This window comes from Epargyreus clarus, unplaced genomic scaffold (assembly GCF_041222505.1).
Source record: "Epargyreus clarus isolate Ecla_fem2 unplaced genomic scaffold, WU_Ecla_fem_2.2 ptg000014l, whole genome shotgun sequence".
NCBI classification, from domain to species: Eukaryota; Metazoa; Arthropoda; class Insecta; order Lepidoptera; family Hesperiidae; genus Epargyreus; species Epargyreus clarus.
In genome coordinates this window covers 9,582,891-9,604,546 of record NW_027332222.1, presented here as the reverse complement: position 1 = coordinate 9,604,546, position 21,656 = coordinate 9,582,891, and the positions used below count along the sequence as shown (strand labels likewise).

Genomic DNA, 21,656 nt, shown 5'->3' with positions numbered 1-21,656 from the left:
ATGTTATGTGACAAATTAAAGGAAAAGGAAAATTTTGAAGAAAATACATATTTTTCCATACATTGCCATACTAATCCTTAAGGATTATACATAACAAATGATTTATGTGTAATTCTTTAGAAACATACGTAAGTCATACCATTGAAGAATTTGTTGGTTAATCAACTAATTATTCGATGTTATAACCGTGACATACGGCTTAGTATGAGAAAGTAATAGTTTGGCAAGTAAATTACCGCCGTTTTTAGGATTTATTTTTTGATAAAAATAGATAACTGATTAAATAGTAAATTCTTATTGTTTGTTGTTTATAACTACGTTTCAACAGTAAATATAATTTTCTATATCTCTTTGTTTAGTTATCACTCGGATTTGACTCGAAAAAGACATTCTCGGAAATTGTCAATATTACATCTGTATTAAACGAAACTCCGCCCATAGCAAGTTAAATCTATTATAATGGTCCTAAAAGTAACCTTAACTAAGTCGGACATAAAAATATAAATTCTTGAAGAACAAAACGTCCATTTCGAATGATTTGAAACATTGAGCCAAAAAATTGTTAATACGCGAAATGTTTAAATTGATGAATGGCGGGAACTTAACTGCCAAATTAATATAAAAAAATATGTATTTTCTTAAAATTGAGGCTTTTCCTTTAGTTTGTCATTTATCATTACTTCCCAGATTTTGATCCTTATAAGCAACACTATCAGATAGTGGAATAATATAGAGGATGTATTTTTTTTTTCAAAATGAACTCGTTCGATTCCCGGCTAGGGAAAAAGTTATTTTAAAAAAGTAATGATGCAGTTTTAGTTTTTATCAAAATCGGCCTCGTAACTCCTTTCAGCATTTTTCGCTAATCCTTATAGTTTCGGATTTGGCCCTGAAGGCCCGTTTTAAAAATTCACCCGTATATTTTTAGGGTTGCATTCTAGATTAAAGTCTAGATCCTTAATATATTCCATTTTAACACAATATGTTTCATTATTTGTAATTTCTTTGTATAACACCTTTTCCAGTCTTTATTCGTACGTTTACACATAGGCACAAACTTCTTTTCAGTTTCTTACACACACACACACAGACACTACACAGTCGCACATGCGAGTCGTTGCCCTCTACGCGACGTACTGGTTAGTGAGCGCGCGGAGTAGCCTCGCGCGCCTCGTAGCGGCGGCCTCGCGCTGTATATCCTCAGAGTTGTTCGCGTTGAGCTCGAGCGCGCCCGCCGCTCGCACCGCCCGCGCGCGCCGCCCGCCCTCGCCGCGCCGCGCGTGCAGCGCCACCGCCACCTCCAGCAGCGTGCCGTCCCACACGCATCCGTAGTATGCATCCATCGCGTCGCAGGCGTTGTTTGTCTGTACAAAAAATATGTATTATAATTTTAAATTCCATTAATAATTTAATATATGAAAATACATAAACGACTTATTAGGCTGCATTTGATACTTGCTATGAATACACGACCCTGATTCGTGCGATGTATACACGCGAGTATGCACATACATGTAGACGAGAACAACACTACCTTCACAGCGAAGCATTAAACGCGGCAGCATAGTCCGGCTCGTTGGGCAGCTGCGCGAGCGCCGCGGGCTGCCCAACGAGCCGGTAGGAGTCGCGAGTGCCTGGCAGCAGCCTAGCGCGCGGCGAGCAGCCGTCGGCTCGTCGGGCGCACGCTTGGAGAAGTGTCACATCTCGATACTCACCGAATACAGACGAATTTGTAAATAATTTATTTGAATATACTCGGTATTCGTCACGAATATTTGTCCAAACTCCATGCGATGTCAGATTTAGGCGTGAAACAAAGGACTATATGTGTAAAGCGTTTACATATTCACCTTTTGTTCGGAAGGTTATTCGGCGAATTATTCGCTGATCATCTAATTATATGGGGAATCGAAAAACGGTATTAACGTAGTCGAGACCAAAACACACTACCTTCTCAGCGAAGCACTTGAACGCAGCAGCATAGTCAGGTTCGTCAGGCAGTTGCGCGAGCGCTGCGGCCTGTGTAGGTGCCCCGAGCGCTTGACAGCAGCGCAGTGCGCGGCGAGCGGCCGCCGGCTCGTCGGGCGCGCGCTTGGCGAAGTGCCACGAGCCCGCCGCCAGCGAGCACAGGTAGCGCCGCAACGCCGCGGACCAGCGCCCGCACGCCATCTCCACGTCGCCGTACATGCGTAGCCTGGAATATACGTTAGGGAGTTCATGTTTTCATTCATAACACTAGCGATGGCTACTATTATAGGTACTAATTAATATGAATCAAAAAAAGAGAAACAAAAGAGAAAAAGCGACTTTTGTTTGGCTATTAAATACAGATGCTTGTTTCATGGCAACTGAATTCTTCGTTTCACTACTCTCTCTCAGGCTCTATCGTTATAAATATTTAGCATGGTACAGGTAAATTACAATAATTTTAATGTATGATATTTAATCGTCAGTATTAATAACGCATTTAATAATCGACCACCAGCAGGTTTCCTGTTTTCATTGTTACGAATGAACGAAAAAAAAAGGAATATTAGTAAATACTTTAACTACAAGGAACGTAATAAAAAACACTCACCACGACGTATTATACGGGTACAGCTTCAAACTCCTCTCAAGCAGCTCGGTGATAGACTCCAGCACATGTTTAACGTTATAGTTATTCATATTCGATATAGTAGCGGGCCACAGGTTCGTGTATTCAACAACCAGTTCCAGCGCACTATCGTCGATGAGCGTGTTGTGTATCCTCGCGAGGAGGGAGAGCATGACGCTGACGGCGAGCGGTTCGCGGAGGGTCGCTAGGAACGCGTTGAAGGAGTTCCGCATGTCCACCGCCGCGCTGGGCACGTCCCGCGAGTGGGAGGGCATGCCGCCGGCGTTGCGCTTCACCGCTGTGGTCGTTGCGTTGCAGTACACCGCTAGGACTGTTGAACAAAATGTCGATAAAGGACTGTCAAACACTTTTACACAACAAGAAAATTGTAATCTCTTTTGGTCATGTATCATTACGTTCCAGAATTTTGTATCTGTTAGTTAGTATCTGTTTGTGTTGTAAGTCGCTAGACTTGACGGAATAATAGAAGATGTGCGATTGATTTTCAAAATGAACTTGTTCCATTTCTGGCTAAAAATAGATTAAAAAATCTGATTATACAGTTTAAATGGATCCTGTCGCCCATGCACATGAGTAATCAATCCCAGATTAGATTAAGATTCCTACCTGAGCTTGACAACAGGTTCGTCGCCAGAAGACTAAGGAAAGGGTTGCCCATCTCGGATAATATGTCATATCTTCCGAGATGGGACACCCTTTACCACGCCCTTCAAAGCAGTACACATCAGCGCTTATCACTGCTGTTATTAGGCAGAGGTGTAGCGGTGGGAGGATTCTATCAGCTTCATTTGTAGTTACATAGCCCTACCGTAATCCCAGAGGGTTCTAGGGAACTTCCTAGCCGCCTTCCCGCGCTGCAGCTCGAGGCAGGCGGCGGCGAGCGCGGCGGCCGCCTCGCCCGGCCCGCTCGCCGCACCGCCCTCCCATTCACACGCGTTCACCAATAACACCCAACACGCCTCTATCACCTGCACATGGACGTAGTTGTAGCTTTGTTAAATGGTTCAAAAGTGAAGGTATAGTCTGAATATAGAAATGAATCGCGTCGCCATAGCAAGTTTTATGACTAATTGATTACACCTGCTCGCAACAACTTCAGAGCGGACTAGCAGTTTGGCGCGGACTACACACGTATAGTCGAGAAAAACGTCGATTATTAAAAAATTTTTCAACCTATTCTAAGGGTGTAATTTGTAGACTAAAAACAAACAAGGTCCTTATCTTATGTTTGACAAATTTTCGATTGTCTTCAATGGTAACAAGAGTCGGGAAGGGATGGACCTTGAACTTGACTTTATAAAGATAGGTAGCTAGTATTGTTTCTAAAAAATATCTTAATATAAACTAGACATTGAAGTTGTGCTTCTTTTGGAGCGTTTGAGAAAACAGAATGTATTTATAGAGCGCACGGATGTAACACCTAATTTATTTGTAGATATAACTTTCGTCTAATGGTCATTTGCTCAATTAGATTTGTTTAAAAAGCTTACAAGTGATTAACATAAAATTGATCCTTACTTGTGGTCGCGGCACAATTCCGTCGCCAGAAGTTGCAGCAGCAATGCAGCCTTTGCATTTAGTTGCCAACGACGCTAAATTGACGCGGTGGTGAGGCCATTCACTCAGCACCACATTGATTTGTAACAACAGCACTTCCCAAGACACTTGACGACATAATCTGTATAGATTGGGATCGCGGTCACTTCCCAATTGATTTCGACCTTCGTTCTCAAGTACTGATAGTAAAGACAACGCCGTTCTAGCGCATCCGGCTTCCGCGCGCGCTCTTGCTGCTCCTGATACAACATAGCCAAAATCTTGCAGAAATCCTCGTGGCAACGAGGTCAATGCACTTGCTAGTCCACCAGCAGGCTTCCATGATGGGCTCATCTTCCACAGTGGGGACGCGGGAGCCATCATAGCTAACTTTACTAGGCACATTCGCACGTCGTCAGCCGTTGATGCATCGACGAGCCGTTTTTTCAACCTTCCGATATCTAGTTCAGGCACAGTCTTCACTTCGAAGTCTGGTGTGTCCCAATAGTCAGTCAGAAGTTCGCTAGGCAGATCCATAGATTCATCATCGCAATTGGTGGGATCATTTAAAATCTCGTTAACATGCTCGTCAGAGATCAGCTTTCGTCGTATGGTTTCAGCTGAGTCTCCAACATATTTCTTTAAGTAGTCTTCTATTTTATCAACACGCAGTCTGCATTGGGAAGTGGCTAGATGAAGGAAGAATATTCTGAGATGTTCCCAATCAGCTTCACTTAAATTCGACATTAAGACTGGCGAAATTGCCCAGAACAGTAAATCGATAAACTTGACACCAACAGTTTTGAATTTGTTTAGGAAGTCAGGATGAGTTGATGGTATGCCGCCTTCGAGAGCATATCTTACAGCGTTTAGAGCCGATACTCGATTGAGGAGATCGCGGGCTACAGTGAAAGCTCCACTAGAAGCAGACCCTTGTATGTCTAGTTCAGCAACTTCCCTGTGTACCATTGGTATCTCCCTAGCTAAATTATCAGCTTGTAATATAGCTATAATTCCAGTGTAGTGATTAGCTATTGAGTCTTGGAGCTTCTGTAATAAAGATGGTTCCTCGTTCAATACCTCAAAACCTAAATTCAAAGATCTTATGTATCCCAAAATATCTTCTTTAGTCATGCTCGCGTAATGGAATTCTCCCCAAGGCATCACTTTATGTCTACCGTAGCCAGAAGCAGCTATCTCCTTTTCAAGCATATTTGAATTTTCGCGACAACCCAGAATGTGTTTTTTCGCTAAGTCGTGCTGTCCATAGAAGAAGTAATTATAGCAGAGATCGAAATGAATTTGCATTGCTAACTCATACTGGCTGATTATAACATCACCAGCATTCCAATTGTGGTTGATTTCATCTGAATCTTCAGTGAGATGCACAAAGGCTTCCATGACTGGAACTTTTATTTTTTTAGAGTCCTTTTGATGCAAACTTGGTAAAGGCTCATAGAAAGCAATTACAGTTTCCAAGTATCTTATGCTTTGCATGCGTGCCGCTTCACACATACGTAAGATTTTTTCGAAGTTCTGATTCATTGGACTATATCCACTCTCCACTTGCATTCCAGGCCTTTAAAAAGAAGATAGGATAATCTATGAATTTAATTAAGCATGGTGCAAAAACTATTCCTACTTTCTACCTTAAAGTACTGAAGGTGGTAGAACCCTTTGTGGTTCGACTCGGGCGGCACCACCGCCACACCTATTTCTACCTAATAACAGCAGTGTTAGGCGCTGCTGTGTTCCGGTTTGAAGGGTGTGGTAAGGGAGACAGACTTTTCCGGGGCGTTCCAGCTTAGTCCTCAGGGGTAGCTGCGCACCTGTGGCCGACCTTAGGTGGGAATATCTGTCCATGGGCGGCAGTAGCCACTTACCATCAGGTGGACTGTATGCTCGTCTGCTACTCCTACATTATAAAAAAAAAAACATATACACTGCTGAATATCAGCTTGAACAAAGAGTTAAGACATACGGAATTTGACGTCAACTTTAATTTGGAAACCTGTTCTATTTGCATTTGGTACGCTCAAAGCATTGTAGAGAAGATAGTGTTAACAATTCTACTTACATGTGAACAAAAGCCATTTTTGATGATTTTGCAAATAGAGCTGCTTTCACTGGAAATCTCAACACCCATCTGTGATACAAAGTCAGTGCAAACTGTACTTGGGGTTTCTGTAACAGATCAGCTGGTATATCCTGAAAGAAATATATTGCAATATTAATTAAAACCTCATTTTGCTAATATTACAGCTTTGGAAAAATTCCTCTTAAAAACTTTGGGAAAGACAATTTCTTTAAATGATTATTGTAGTAAATGAGCATGCCGTCCACCTGATAGTAATTTGTTATTGCCACCTTTGGACTTTTGTGATCAACTTCTTATACAACATATTCTTCTTCTTCACTTCATATACTATCTGAAGCCAATAATATAACTCGTATAATATCAATCCTTCATATATTATAAGTTCAGTAACGTTCGTGTAACATGATTTTGAAGCTATACAGAAATAATAATACTTACTTGTGGTGGTATAGCAAAAGCAGAATCAGTTGCCATGTACACTAGATCTTGCATCAATTGATGTTGTGTTTGTGGTGGCAACTTTGCTTCAAAAACATCTGTAAAAGGTTTAAACAACTATTAAGTACCATTTCCGATACATGTTTAACATACAATTTAGTAATTAAATGATTAATTTTTTAAAATACAATAGCAAAACTGGGCAAATTTCTTCCTGTTTTTTTATTTACGTACAAAATATAAAAAACAATAAAGGATGTTTGTAATGGAAGAGGAAGAGATGGACATATCATAGTAAATGTTAATGCAAAAATCTGTAATGCTAGACTTTTTTCACAAACTTTTATTAATAAGAATACTTAACAGATGGTATTTTCATGTTCATTAGTTAAACGGCAGAAGACTCTTTAAATAATTAAAGGTTAGGTATAAAATAATAACCAGTCCTACATATTAACTATGTATATAAGATATGCTCTATCCTAAAGTATGATATAAGTATTGAGATAGCAGAAATACAACATTAACTAATTATAACTAATTAGCAGCTGTAAGTTTTATTACATATGTACAATACATAAAAGATTATAGATGCATACAGATGACTGCATGATAGGTATATGACACGGACATTTAAGATTAATGTTTATTTGCAATTGTAATTTAGTTACCTAGACTCCAGTGGAGAGTAGCCGCTACTTTCAGTGCAAGTATCTTCAAAGCGAGTTGTTTCCGAGTGAACTGTAGCGGTGTTTGGATAGTGAGGGCTGGTGGGCTTGGTGGCCCATCCACATCCACAACTCGCTCACTGGCTGGTTTTGAGTTTGTGTTCTTTGAGTCGACGGACACAAACTCTTCTATAAGTTCACATGCAGTAGGTTCTGAAAATATGTTTTTGCTGTTAAGAATATATTTAATTTAGTTTGTGCACCTGATGTGTTATTTGAAATGGAGAGATATTCAGATGTTACGCTACTTGTTTATGAAGAAACATGTAAGTATAGACAAGTAATTGGTCATTAAGACTTAAGATTTACAACTACAGGCATAGTGTATCATGGCTGAGAAAGTTATATTTTCTTATACAATGTCATTTACATATTTATATCTACAATAATACAATTGCACAGATATAAGCCATACCTGTCAAAATTTTGTACAGAAAAGTATATCTGATCATAAATTATACAAATCATTGGTTGGTTATTGACCATCTTTGTTCTATTCTATGCAAACTTAGTTGCAGAGATTTTTTTGTAACAATTTATATTATAATTCAGTGAAGCATAACTGATTATGCTTTATTTTATATCAGTATTAGCAATTTTAATAAATAATAGATTCACAGGTATGGCTTGCAGCCTGAGTACTGTCGTATAAACACAGAGATATACAATAAATTATGCTTATTATATCATTAAAATAGTTACTTATTTATGTACATTATTATGTGTATATATAATAAGGTATGTTCTACATACCGGGGTTGGGTTTGCTTAAATGTCTTTTCAATAGAGTGGGATCCAACAGAAATTCGAACCACAATACAGTATCTGGTGAAATAGGCACTGTGCCTGGTCGTAAAAGATCTACATCCATTTTCAATAAGCAATCCCTCAATACTTAAAGTAGAAGATGCGGCACACGTAGGAATTTATTTTTATTCTTTATTCACACTGCTTGATATCCTGACCGAAGGTAAGTTTGTTTTATCTGGGTTAACGTAAAATATTCAGTGATATCATTAAAACTTATTTATTTTGTATACAAACAGAATATGTTCCATGGTTCCATGTCCACATTCCACTGCAAATTACAAATGTCAATTTCTGAATTTCAATTGTCAATTCAATTTGAAATGTGATGTCAAATGTCAATGTTGCACAGACAAAAAATTAAAAAGTTTTCAATTATATAACAACAACAATAACAACCAATACATCCAGTAATAATATTTTTATCGAATACTATGCTACTATGTATATACTAACTAAATATTTTATTGTGAATATGAACTTCTGTTTTAGTAGTAAACAATGTCAAAAGAAAAATAAAATCTAATCAGCGCCCTATTTATTTTGTCGCCCTTTACGCCCTTACAAGTTGTGTTTATGAGCAGTCATATCTGGAAGTGGGCTACTAATCCGTAGCATCATTTTCCAGTGTGGAACTGGAGAAACTGTGTCGTCATTGTCACCAACACATTACTGTCCCATTGCTGGGCATGTAGCCTTACACACACGTATGCATTGGTAAACTTCACATAGCTTTGAAAATTGTTTACGTACATAACTTCGAAAAATCAGGAGTATCTGGTACCGAATCTGGCCTGGTATCGAACCTCGGATCCTTCGATCGAGAGACTGAGTTTCTACCACAAGGCTGTTACGGCCGTCGTAATAGCCTCGAGACTGGTACACTGGTAGAACTGCTGCCAATTGATAAACGGATGCATAAGGGACTGCCAGAAGTTAATGGAGAACTTTTAATATACAGATGCATCCATACCGAAGTCTAATAATAAGGGAATTATATTGTTTTATATATTAATAGTTTTCAAAAGTTTTAAACATAACCTCTTTTTTGAAGTCGGTTAAAATAAGTTTTATACTTCATAAAACCTTGTTAAACTATATTTGTTTCGAATTTCTAGGCCTACATATATGAAACCGCTATATCGTAGTATGTCGCAACAATATATAACACAGCGGGTATTAGATGGATCTTTAATCTCCTACATATATAAGTTTATCTATGAAGCGTTTATCGAGTAGAGCATAAGTTGGATGGCTCACTACTTTATCCGCGTATTTGTTATCTATTTAAGTACATACCAATTTGATAACCGATGGGTAGGTATCGATATTTTGTTGTTGTTATCTTCTCGTTGAATAGAATCCAATAAATAAGATAGAAAATTACGGAAATAATTGTGCAAAATTACACGAATTAGACAATCCGTAGGCGATTCGTTCATAATGATAGCGTTGTGATGTGTTCGTGATTTGGTGCAAGAGCTAAGGCTGCGAATATGTTTTATAACTTTATTTAACTATTTAAGAAGTTCCCGTTTTATTGTCAGTGAGATTAGATTTGTTATATTGTTTTGTTGGCGTATTAACCAGTAACAAGTATGTTATTTCTTTCTTTATAAATTATATTTATTATGCTTTTAAATATTAGTTAAAGTAATGAGTTATTATAAACTTTATCTTAATAATGTTATAGTAACATCTTTCTTCATGGAACTGTGTTATTTGATAAATGTGAGTTTATTTTGCCTCTATATACTTTATAGAAACGCAGAAAAAAAAATTTGATACGCATAACATGATCGTGAACCACTTTCGTGGTTTGTCACCAGAGGCACCACCGCCTCAGCAGCGTTAAGCGCTTCTTGCTTTTCATCTATAAACCAGTGGTAATCAATCCGAATATACACGCGACCTCAATTTATGAGATCCTGCTGAGGTCTAGATGGATCCGATGTAACTGCAGCGTGGAATACGTTAGTATTACGCTGAAGGTACATCGTATTAATTCATTAATTCTATTGCTATCACGACTTCATTTTTTTATCCTTTACCTATTCCAGTGGAGTCGAATGATTACCAGCAAATAACCCAGAGCTCAACTGATGTCTGTATTGAGATGGACTTGCTTCGCGTAGGCTCCGAGCCGGTGGGGATGCGCTGTCCCTACTGCCAAGAGGACGTGATGACCAGAGCGACTTATAGGAACTCGACTATCACCCACATCGTTGCAATCATCTTGGGAGTGCTATTCTGGTACGTTTCATAACATGGTCTACTTTATTTATTGGAAATTTTTGGTGGAGTTTAACTTACGGATCGTTTGCCTACATGGCTCTTATATTAGATACTTGTTAAATGTTTTGCGGTATCAGTGAATCGGAAATGAGGTACCTACGTATAATGTTCGTTATCCGAAGGTCTGACTAACGACCATGAAAAATGGCCATAACATGCCATCTATACACAGATGGACTGTTGTTCGGGTTCAAGGTTGGTGTACAGTGTACCTACACGTCGTCCATATATACGAGTAGGTACATACGTCTGCATTATGTTGAATTTTTGACTAATAAAATTGTAGGAGTTGTTGTCGTCATCAACCCATTATTGCTGCTGGGTACGGGCTTAGAGTCCATGGAGAGCAACATGGATTACAAGCTAAACTCCGCATTTGTCCAGTAGGTCAAATGCGTACTGGAAGACTTTACACACCTTTCAAATTCTTATTAAGAATTTTCAGGCGCGCATGAGGATGTTTTCTTCCACTCTTTAAGTATATGTTAACAATTTCTATACTCTAAACGTTACGAATTTTTCATAAGTAGTCACAGAGTGTATTAAAATATGTAGAGTCACCACGAGTATAGGCATACAATGTTTTTCCTTGTTGTCCTTTGTTTTTTATATGACCTTCATGGTGTTTAGGTCTCCAAACACATTATAATATTTATATGTAAATGTATATAACTAAAATGTATCATAGTGGAGCTAATTGTTGTAGTTAGTTTCTGTCAACTAATGTCTGTCACCTTGCTACCTACATATTATAAATTGAATGTTATTATAGGGCGCAGAAAAAATAATGTGTTTTTAAGTAGAAGTAATTTATTACTTTAACAATTACTATCTTCAATAAATGTCTATGGGCGGGGTGATCACTTATAGATGAACTGCATGCTCGTATGCTACTCTTATTATTACTATTGAAGGTGGTAGAACCCTTTGTGGTTCGACTCCGGCGGCGTCACCGCCACACCTATTTCTACCTAATAACAGCAGTGTTAGGCGCTGCTGTGTTCCGGTTTGAAGGGCGTGGTAAGGGAGACAGACTTCAGTGGCGTTCCAGCTTAGTCCTCAGGGGTAGCGGCGCATCTGTGGCCGACCTCAGGTAGGAATATCTAATCCTATCTGGGATTGATTACAGATGTCTATGGGCGGCAGTAACCACTTACCATCAGGTGGACTGCATGCTCGTCTGCTACTCTTATATTAAATAAAAAAAAAACTTCCCTCTTACAAAAAGTAATCAAATTAGATGTATTGCCTTGGTGTTTGTGCACTCGCCTTTGTGCGTGTGTGTGTGTTGTTTATAATATAGGAGGTAAGTAGCTATTGCCGTCTATTGACATCTGTAATCAACACCAGATAAGATTAGCTTCCTAATCCAATAAAAGTTTGTCTCCCCTATCCTTTAAACCAGAACACAGCATCGCTTAACACTGCTGTTATTAGGCAGAAATAAGTGTGGCGGAGGTGCTGCCGGAGTAGAACCACAGAGGGTTTTACCACCTTCAGTGGTATCCGCGAGTTTCTTCGTCCATCAATGTAGTAACTTTTGTTACTTTCGTTTGTTTCAGGTGGCTCTGTTGTTGTGTTATACCGTATGTAACGAAACGATGGAAAAACGTCGAGCACTATTGTCCAAACTGCCGAAGATACCTGGGTGTTTATTCGAGAACTAAAATATTATAAACAAATAAGTATAAATCTAACCATACATACGCATACATACATAATTTGAACATAAATTAGGTTTTACTAACATTGTAATATTATGCCAAATGTGCATAGGTTAAGGCTTTATATACCTGAGAAAATTTGCGAATAGGGTTGTAAGTTTCCTCAGTATAATTTATTTCATCGTTATATAACCGAGTGAGCCAATAATATTTAACACTTTTCGACGAATATTGGATTGAATTTGAACCTACAGTATAGACGTGGTTGAAATTTAGAAATGGGCCAAATTACATGCATTACTAATTAAATTGCGCGTTTTGTGAAATTTTAATTTAAATAATACTTTTTGACCTAAGTTGGTACATGGTTCTGTTAGTCCCTGAGGGCTATACAGTTTCGTAGTACATATAATATGGTGACACCTAGATAGTGCTCAGGTGGAGTAAAATATTTATGTATATTCGGTATAGTAATATTGATTCTATCCTGCGGGCTTACCACCATCTTTAAAAAAAACATCATAGTTCAGGAAAGTTTTATTTCCTCCTTAAAACAGTAAAATATTTGGTCATACACAGTTGAACTGAAATTGTCATATTTTGCTTAAAAAGTTAAATTTCCAGCAAAAAAGTAAAAGTATCATTAAAATAATATTGTTTGAAGAGATGGTAGTAAACCCCCGGCTTTTGCTTTGTTTCTGGGATGCAGAAACCAGCGTGGGAAGATGATATTTATACAACTTAAATGACCCTTTTGTAAATAATTACAGTCAAATGGAGTATTAAATACGTGTCCTCAAAATACATCTTGGCAGTAAGGTTACTTGTATGTTAATAGTTTGTTAAGGATAATTTAAAATTTCTGTTAAATTATTGTTATATAAACTACATTATTATTTAAAATTTATGACAATATTTTATGTTTTCATAGATTTTTAGTTTTAAGTACAAATAGTGTAATCATTGTATTGTGTACAAAAATATTCGTAAAAATAAATAAAACGTTCCAAGTTTAATATTTTATTTATGAAATAATTAGACCTTTACAGTAATAAAATATATAAAAATAAAATTATATAACCTACCTAAACATAAGTAAAATTTTCTCAACCACCAAGCAGCTATCGATAATATGTATATCACTATAATAGTAATATATAGTTTACAAATAACATATCACAGAGACATAAAATATACTTTTAAAAATATTTACAGACAAATTAAGAAAAGTAATTACGATAGTTATTAAAAACGCTTACAACATGTGTTGTACAATCCATCCTTACAATTGTATAACTATAAATATTAAATTACATTGAAAAATAAGTAGAGACGTTTACAAAAGTAAATGTTAAAACTACAACAGCACAGGTGTTCAAATATATAAGCCCTTTATTAATAAATCAATCTGTCCAATTGACCAAGAAACTTCAATCTTGGGTAGATATAACAATGAAAAGGTTGAAAATTAATAATCAATCGTATCGTTTGATCTATGTATATGAACGTCATTATACACGGTAAAAATATTTTTCCAGAATAAAATTTTCCCCTTATATTGTGGATTTAAGTAAACTTACTCGCAAATACGTCGGCTAATTAAACTTATTTAGTAACGAAAATTTTGTCCAATGTTATAAAATAAAAATAGCCACAAAAATACTCAAGAAGGCAGATGAGATCCAATAAACGCTTTGCATTGTGGACAGTAATGATTGGCGGTTTTGCATGACCGCATGCAGTAAGGAACGAAGCAACCGCAACAGCATCTGGAATAATACAATAAGGTTTTTGAATATACATACTCATACAATTATGGAATTTGTTCTTTGTTACTACCAGTAGTTGAAGCAGTGATAGCCTAGTGGCTAAGAATCTCCCCTTTCGATCGAAGGGTCCGAGGTTCAAATCCCGGGCATGCACCTCTGATTTTTCAAAATTATGTGCGTATTAGAAATTAATTGTCACTTGCACAAACGGTGAAGGAAAACATCGTGAGGAAACCTGCATACTTGAGATTTATAAAAAAAAAATCTCAAAGTTATGTGAAGTCTACCAATACGCACTTGGCCAGCGCGGTGGACTATGGCCTAATTCTTCTCATTCTGAGAGGAGACCCGTGCCCAGCAGTGAGACGATAATGGGTCGGTGATGATGATTACTAGTAGTAGATGTCTATGGAAAGTCTATTCAGTAGTAATGTTAAAACTTATAAACTTAATTATGATTATCAGGGCATGAGTATCAATTTCAAAATATCTAAATTGATAAAAAAAAATCACAAGTTATTGCATTTCCATGGTTGATGAACGATTTAATTAAAATTTACGGACCCATGTGGGTTTGTTACGAAAAATAAAATATGGTAGGGGTAATATATTTTTTATTTTTAGTAGCAGGCAAATTGATATTTCCTTTATTTTTTATTCCTGGTATCCTCATTATATTTGTACAATTCGTGATTCTAAACTGGCTATACTTAGATACGTCGGATCCATGTCATTGAAGCGGTTTCTAATTACACCTATTAATTATCCACTTACCCAGCGATGATGCACAGAGCTGCTGATACTATATGCGTCCGATTGTTAGGGACATAGTCAACTCTGGTGACGATTGACTTGTTACAAGTCGGGCACACCGTTCCAGTTGGACCCGGGCCTAGTTTTGATGGAACTGTTGATCCTGACACAACCGTCGATGACGTCACAACAACAGTCCGCGGGTGGGTTGACGTGGAGATCGGTGGAGGAGGATCGTTGCCGAAATACGACGGCGGCGGTGCTGGATTTGGCGCTGTGGGCTCGTAAGGTGGAGGCAGTCCCATCTTATTTTCCACTGAAAAATAACGTAATAACTGATTTAGAAACGTTTTTTTAATTAAAAAATAAAACTAGGTACTTATACAGGAAATAAACGAAAATACTATCCAGGAAGTTTTGTTCATAAATTCTACTAGAGCATACCCTGAGTCGTGGATGCCATGTACAGATACAAAGACCAATATATAAACATCCAGGCCAAATCAGAAATCTAACTTTATCATTTAGACATTTATCTGCCTGTCTGTCGTTCTGGGATCAAACCCTTTGGATCATGTAAATTGTTTTTTTTTGTAGCGGTAGCTGGAGAGCACTATTTGATTCTGATTCGCATTTGGCGACAGAAAACTAAAGTGACTACTTACTACCTATCTGTTTGCAAAGTAGTTTATTGTTTACATCATAATTATTATAACATCAAAATAAATTACATGTCTGTGTCGAGTTTGAAAGGAAATTAAGAGAACACTCTTACGCAAAGACGTAGTTACCCAAATAACTTTTATCGTCTGTTTTTGTCAACACGACGATACAATGATAAGAGAGCATTTTTAAGTTACAACAGACACTATAATAGTCATGATAAGTTTATCGTTCAAGGAATTATGGTTTCTAAGAACTAGTCATAGTTATTTTAAAAAGTCATGACCGGCAAATGGCTTTTTACTTATGAATAAGTATCGCCTTAAATTGTAAGAATATTTTTATAGTGTTAAAATTATATTTTAAATCTAAACATATTCTTTCCGGCGAAATTTTTCATTTATTTTAATGTTTTATGCCCATTAAGTCTTTAATCTTTCCTAGATTATCATAAATACAGATAGACCCTCCAATTTTATTTATAAAAATAGATCTATAAAGAAGATCATTTTATTTTATTACGATCAAAGCTACTTTTATTTTATTTCACAACGTGCCTTTTTTACTTTGCCGCCAGGTACCTAAGTACAACGTAACAAAAAACGATGATCTTGCAATCATCAGTTATGTCAGCAGAGGCGTCAGAGAAAATAAATAAGTTTTGTTTGCGTGCCTTAAATATCAGGAAACGTGATGTTTCGAGAATTGAGTACTTTTCCGTGATTATCAAGGCAGTGCAATAAAGTTTAATTCGTGCGATTATAAATAATTGAATAGACTTCTACAAGTGAAAATGTCGGGAAGGTTTTTAATCACAAATGAAATCAAATCGACATGCTCGAATCTTAGAGGTTTTTTAACCGTGATTTTGCTCTATATTCCTTAAAAAAAATCTTGCGTAAAAATCATTTGTTAAATACTATTACGGTTCCGGAGATATAGCCCTGTGATCGACGGACAGACGGACAGACAGCTGTAGTGTGTGTAGGACTCACTATGAGTCCTACACACACTACACAGCGCAGTCTTAGTAATAGGGTTCCGTTTTTACCCTTTGGGTACGGAACCCTAAAAATTCTCAGATAGAATTGATTGATGGTACCTATATTAACGGGTAGAGTATACGATAAACTGAATTTATTCAATTTGAGAAGAATAAGTAAAGATAAATTTATTATTGTGAAAGCCGTATAGAAATCGTTTCAGTTGTTCATGGTTTAATACAAAAAAGTTCCGGTTTCTACGTTCTTTTTATTGTGTATAGTTTTATTAACATTCAGTGAAATCGCTGATGAACAATTCTGTTCTTAAAATGTGAAATATCAGAATTGTGTACAAGCAATAAAGTATTACAATCAGATTTATAAAGGTCAACGTCGAGAAGAGATTAATTAATCGGAATTTTGAGATAAAATTAGAACAAATAGGCTAAAATAATGTATCTAAGTATGTTATTACAAAAACTAATATTTCTGAAGCGTGAAATGCATTAAAACAGCAAAATACGTCACATTTCCGTTTGTAGATCATTTTTTGTGATAGAAGTGGAAAATTTGCATTTAATCTCTATCTAGTCTATGTTATTTGGTCATCGCAACCCACGGATGAAGCAAAAAAACGATATTTATTCTGAGTCGCGGCAACAAATATATACAAAAAAGGAATAGATATAAAAAACGATATAATTATCATTATGATTCATAGAAACAAAAAAGTGTATCAAAGAACATCATGTAATTTATCTTATAAAATTCATAGATGCTTTGGAACCCATGGACTAAGTAGGAACCATAGATTAGTAAAGATACTTCGCCGCCTTGAAATTGAATGAAGGCACAAACGGCTTATTAGTAAGTTCTTTTTTTTAATTCTTGAGAAATAGAAACATTTTTAGAGAAAATTTACGTATAAATAAGTAATACTGCATAATTTACATAAAAAACAAATAATTATTTCAAATATTTTAGAGACATTTTAGCACGAAGACGTGGCAAAACTTTTTTACGCAACTATTTCAATTCTCAAAACTGGGTACATTTTCTTGTTAGGAGTGGGTAATCTTTACTAATCTATGGTAGGAACACATATTACCAGTGGGTATTAGGGTACAAACAATATATAAAAGTATTCACGTTGGAGTCAAACCATAAAAAGTCCTACCACCTTTTAACTATTCCATTTGTATTATAAAATAGGGCAAGGTTGAATGCTGTCCATCCGATAAGAAGTGGCAACCGCCCATACACATCATAGTCATCATCTACACTAATGTTATAAAGAGGAAAACTTTGTTTGTTTGTTTGGTTGTAATGAATAGGCTCAAAAACTACTGGACCGATTTTAAAAATTCTTTCACTATTCGAAAGCTACATTATCCTCGAGTAACATAGGCTATATTTTATATGAAATATATTTGATAAATAGATTTAGTGGCGATACAAAGTTTGCCGGGTCAGCTAGTCATATATAATTTTATATTAGCAATCCCCACTTGACCAGCGCGGTGAAGCTAAGACCTATGACTTCAATTCCTTTCGTTCTAAGAGGTATGTAAAGAGCTGACAAAGACAAACATTGAATAATAACATAATAAAATGTACCTTGAGACACAATTCAGTATTTAAAAACTTGTAAATTTAAAGTAAAATCTAATCAATCCCTTTTTGAAAAATGTAAGGTATTAATGTAAGGTATTAACCTTATAATATGTAACTATTAAAACACACTAAAATTTTCCTTGAGATACAATTCAATATTTAAAAACTAGTCAATTTAAAGTAAAAGTTAATTAATCCTTATTTGAAAAAATGTTTAATACCTTGTAATATGTAACTACTAAAACACACTAAAATGTACCTTGAGATACAATTCAATATCTTAAAAACTTGTCTAATGTATTTTTAATACACAAATTGTTGGCACTCAAAGTCTAGAATAACATATATTAAGTTAGCTTAAGATGTTGTAATGTAATACATGACTGTCTGTGGCCAAAATACAATAAAATAAAAATAAAAATAAAATAGTAATCAATTAGCACGGAGTACGTCAACAAGTTTCAGCAATGCGCGCCGTAAAAAATAATTTAAGGCACAACTTGTAAAATGTAGAGCCCCACACACATTGCAATCAGTTTTAAATATTACAATATATAATAATTCAATTATATTTCGATAACTTGTTATTATCGTGTCGGTACATTAGCCCAGTATGGAAGCCGGTAATCGTGCAATATCTCGGTGTCTGTGCGTTATTTAGGGCGTGACTAAACTCCACTGCAAGGCTTTACGAAAACGGAAAGCGTAAGAACAGGCAACACGATTACTACTGACCGTTTTAAGGCGTTACAATAGATTGTTCTTCAGATTTGTGTATAGTTTCTAATCATACATGAAATGTAAGATACATGTGTGTATGGATAAATTTATGGAAATGTTTAAAATCTTCTATAAAAATAATAATTTGTAACGTCTGCCCACTTGATTTGATTTTAAAATAACTGCCAATTTCTAAGCTCCCATTTTAAGGTACATACACGTACGCATGATACAAAAACACAAATTGGAATTTTCAATTTGTGTGGAATCAAAACTTGGAAAGACTTTTTCAGGAGTGGAGGAACATTAAATCCTAAGAATATGAATGTTTCTTATGCAAAATGAGAGAAACCCTGCTCCTATGGACTGATAGAGCGTCGGTTATTTCATAATTAAGACCACATTAATTCATGTGGCCTTTATACCATTAAGGCGACCATAATTGTGAATGGTTTGTGGAGATAAATAGTCTTGGGCCTAATAGTTCGCAACTGGGATCGCTCCCAACAGAGAAAGATCTGTCTAATTTTTAATCAATTTGTTGGTTTGAATTTTGTAGATAATGTGACAAGATTAACGAATGCATGAATTAAATTTTTTAATCGCTAAAACAGGATAACCTATTGATTCATATAAATATTCATAAAATACGACATTAGGTTACCGCTATTTTTCACTAGTTTATTTAGGAGCTAACGAACTATGGGGCGGGATATCGGGGATCTAGTTCGCGTAGTTCGTCTGTGAGAGCGATCTTCCGAACTAGTTCGTTCGCGAACTACACAAGACTAGAGATAAATCCTTATTCTTACTAATATTATAAATCCGAAAGTAACTCTGTCTGTCTGTCTGTCTGGTTGTCTCTTCTTCACGCCTAAACCACTGTACCGATTTTAATGAAATTTTGTACAAAGATAGTCTGAGACCCGAGAAAGGACATAGGATAGTTTTTTATCCTGGAAATCCTGCGGGAACTAGGGATGGCGATCTAAGATCGATTAATCGGAGAATCGATATTTTGGACCATAAAATCGATGATTTTACTCGATATTAGTAAGGATTGAATCGTAAACTATGCATTTGATCAAGTGATGATCTTTAGCAAAGTTGTTGTCTATGAGCCCACGAAGGTTTCAGAGTTGGTACGACCAATTTTCGCCAGATGGCGCCATTGTTATTCCAATGAAGGTACGTTTCCAGTTTTATGTATGTTAGTATGTCATATTATTTTCTTTTAAACGCGGGCGAAGCCGCGGGCAAAAACTAGTAATATTCATAATAATTATATCAAAGCGGTACCAAAATTGCTTTCAAGTTATTTGCAATAGCTGTGGGATAAACACATAGTTAGACATAAGGACTATATCGTTCCTACTTCAACAGCACAACTCTCGCATTATATGAACGTCTTTTACGACCCCTAACCTTCCGTTAATAAATTATATTACTTATTAAGTATATTAGAAATATCAATTCCGTGTAACATTTTATTGGTTAAATACATAATTAATCACTTTAAATAAAATTTTCCTAATAAAACATTTTCTTGATTTTTTGCTAAGACTCCGCAACCTTCCGGGGGGTCATTCATGTTTTTAAACAGTGACCTAGGTTATCAATGTTAATTCTATTTGCTTGTACTCAATAATATAAATAATACCACCTAATAGTATATAATATAATGATCTAATAATATGGTATTGAGTTTCGGCTTTATTCAAAATATTAGAAGAGAATTCGTTCTACGTACCTATACCTATGTTTATTTAAAACTATGACATAATCACAGAGATACAGAGGCACGTAAGTCGGCATTAGCTATTCGTTTGTATTTTAATGGCATTATGTTCTATTCGATACCTTTTCCTTAAATTTTGTAAATCTTGTCTTTAAAATAAAGGTATCATTAAAGAACAAGTTCTTTGTTATCTTCCGGAATAACCGGTTTTCGTTTTAACGTCTCTATAAATATGATGTATTGAAAGTAAGCCCGTTATCTATAGCGAAATTGTACTCAATACCTAATTACAAATAAGATATATGTATATGTGATAGGTCATAAGATACGTTGTGATTCATGATACAGATGTACCTACCCTTCCATTGTTTTTCTAAGGAAACTAATATACAAAAATCATGGTTGATATATTCAGTATATACATATTTTTATTTTCCATTGGCCATATTTAACTACCATATAGAAATGTAATTATTCCTATGCATTAAAGTGCTCTGTGGTGTCAAGTCACTTTTAAAAGTCAAGGAAACTGTTTTGTGAAATTTAATATTATGTGGCCTACAAACAAGTAAAGTAGGTACATTGTGGTTTGTGCTTGCAAATGTATGAATATTAATATTTAATATCAGCCTATTGTTTTAGTCGTATTTCTGGGAAATTACCGATGGGTATTACATACCTGTGTTCTCTCACGTAATAATATGTTTTGTGTATATCTCGAACATAAGAAATGTAGGTCATAGGTCATAGTGCGCTAAAGACTACACTACTTTTCTTAAATAATTTATAAATACACATTATTAAGCAGACAACTACGAAATAAATAAAATAAATATTTACTTAAGTATTTTTACTAAATTATTAAATTCAAGCGTGCCCTACGCTTGAATTTAAAAGTACCTACTCTAATTTGATAATTTAATAGTAAGTAGTCCAATATTTACGTATAATTAAAACCTTAATGTTGACGTTACATTTTCATTGAAAAATATGGATTAATAAAACTTACTTGTTGCGTCCATTGTGATGAAATATAACCTTCGAACTGATTTCTTAATATTTCACAAAATTGGTGACGTTACTTTCAAATAAAACGGATATTAAGTAAGTAAAACTTCACAAAACCTTATGGAACCGAAATTATTTCATACGGACATTATATGGTTGTGGTATACTCGTTACTTGTTTACTGGTGACTGGTAGTGACTGTCGAGTGAATGCACTCGGCTAGGG

At 35.8% G+C, this 21,656-nt stretch overlaps 2 protein-coding genes and 1 long non-coding RNA gene across 3 annotated transcripts; 1 reads left to right on the top strand and 2 right to left on the bottom strand.

The window, feature by feature from the left end:
• Window positions 1–923: 923 nt before the first annotated feature.
• IntS8 (integrator complex subunit 8) lies at window positions 924–8,500 on the bottom strand. The gene is made up of 9 exons (XM_073080013.1): window positions 8,171–8,500; window positions 7,361–7,570; window positions 6,690–6,787; window positions 6,231–6,361; window positions 4,136–5,732; window positions 3,426–3,585; window positions 2,579–2,927; window positions 1,951–2,194; window positions 924–1,364 (listed from the first exon to the last, which is right to left on the bottom strand). Exons 1-9 carry the CDS (start codon window positions 8,286–8,288, stop codon window positions 1,125–1,127), a joined length of 3,147 nt encoding a protein of 1,048 aa, XP_072936114.1. The 5' UTR covers window positions 8,289–8,500; the 3' UTR covers window positions 924–1,124.
• An 875-nt stretch (window positions 8,501–9,375) lies between these two features.
• Window positions 9,376–12,217, top strand: LOC140747206 (uncharacterized). Its single transcript, XR_012102857.1, has 3 exons — window positions 9,376–9,820; window positions 10,285–10,477; window positions 12,082–12,217. It is a non-coding gene; the product is annotated as an uncharacterized LOC140747206 (long non-coding RNA).
• Window positions 12,218–13,735: 1,518 nt separating this feature from the next.
• On the bottom strand, window positions 13,736–21,656 carry LOC140747495 (uncharacterized). The gene is made up of 3 exons (XM_073079981.1): window positions 21,433–21,656; window positions 14,727–15,021; window positions 13,736–13,952 (listed from the first exon to the last, which is right to left on the bottom strand). The coding sequence occupies exons 1-3, from the start codon at window positions 21,443–21,445 to the stop codon at window positions 13,847–13,849; spliced, it is 414 nt and encodes a 137-aa protein (XP_072936082.1). The 5' UTR covers window positions 21,446–21,656; the 3' UTR covers window positions 13,736–13,846.

Excerpts from the sequence above, each read along its gene's own strand:
- IntS8 (XM_073080013.1), bottom strand. The coding sequence starts at position 8,288 with ATGGATGTAGATCTTTTACGACCAGGCACAGTGCCTATTTCACCAGAT. Across the intron at positions 6,362-6,689 it reads CTTTTGCTATACCACCACAA|GATATACCAGCTGATCTGTT; the intron begins GTAAGTATTATT and ends TATTTCTTTCAG. Across the intron at positions 1,365-1,950 it reads TCAAGTGCTTCGCTGAGAAG|ACAAACAACGCCTGCGACGC; the intron begins GTAGTGTGTTTT and ends TTTTTTGTACAG.
- LOC140747495 (XM_073079981.1), bottom strand. Across the intron at positions 13,953-14,726 it reads GCTCTGTGCATCATCGCTGG|ATGCTGTTGCGGTTGCTTCG; the intron begins GTAAGTGGATAA and ends GTATTATTCCAG.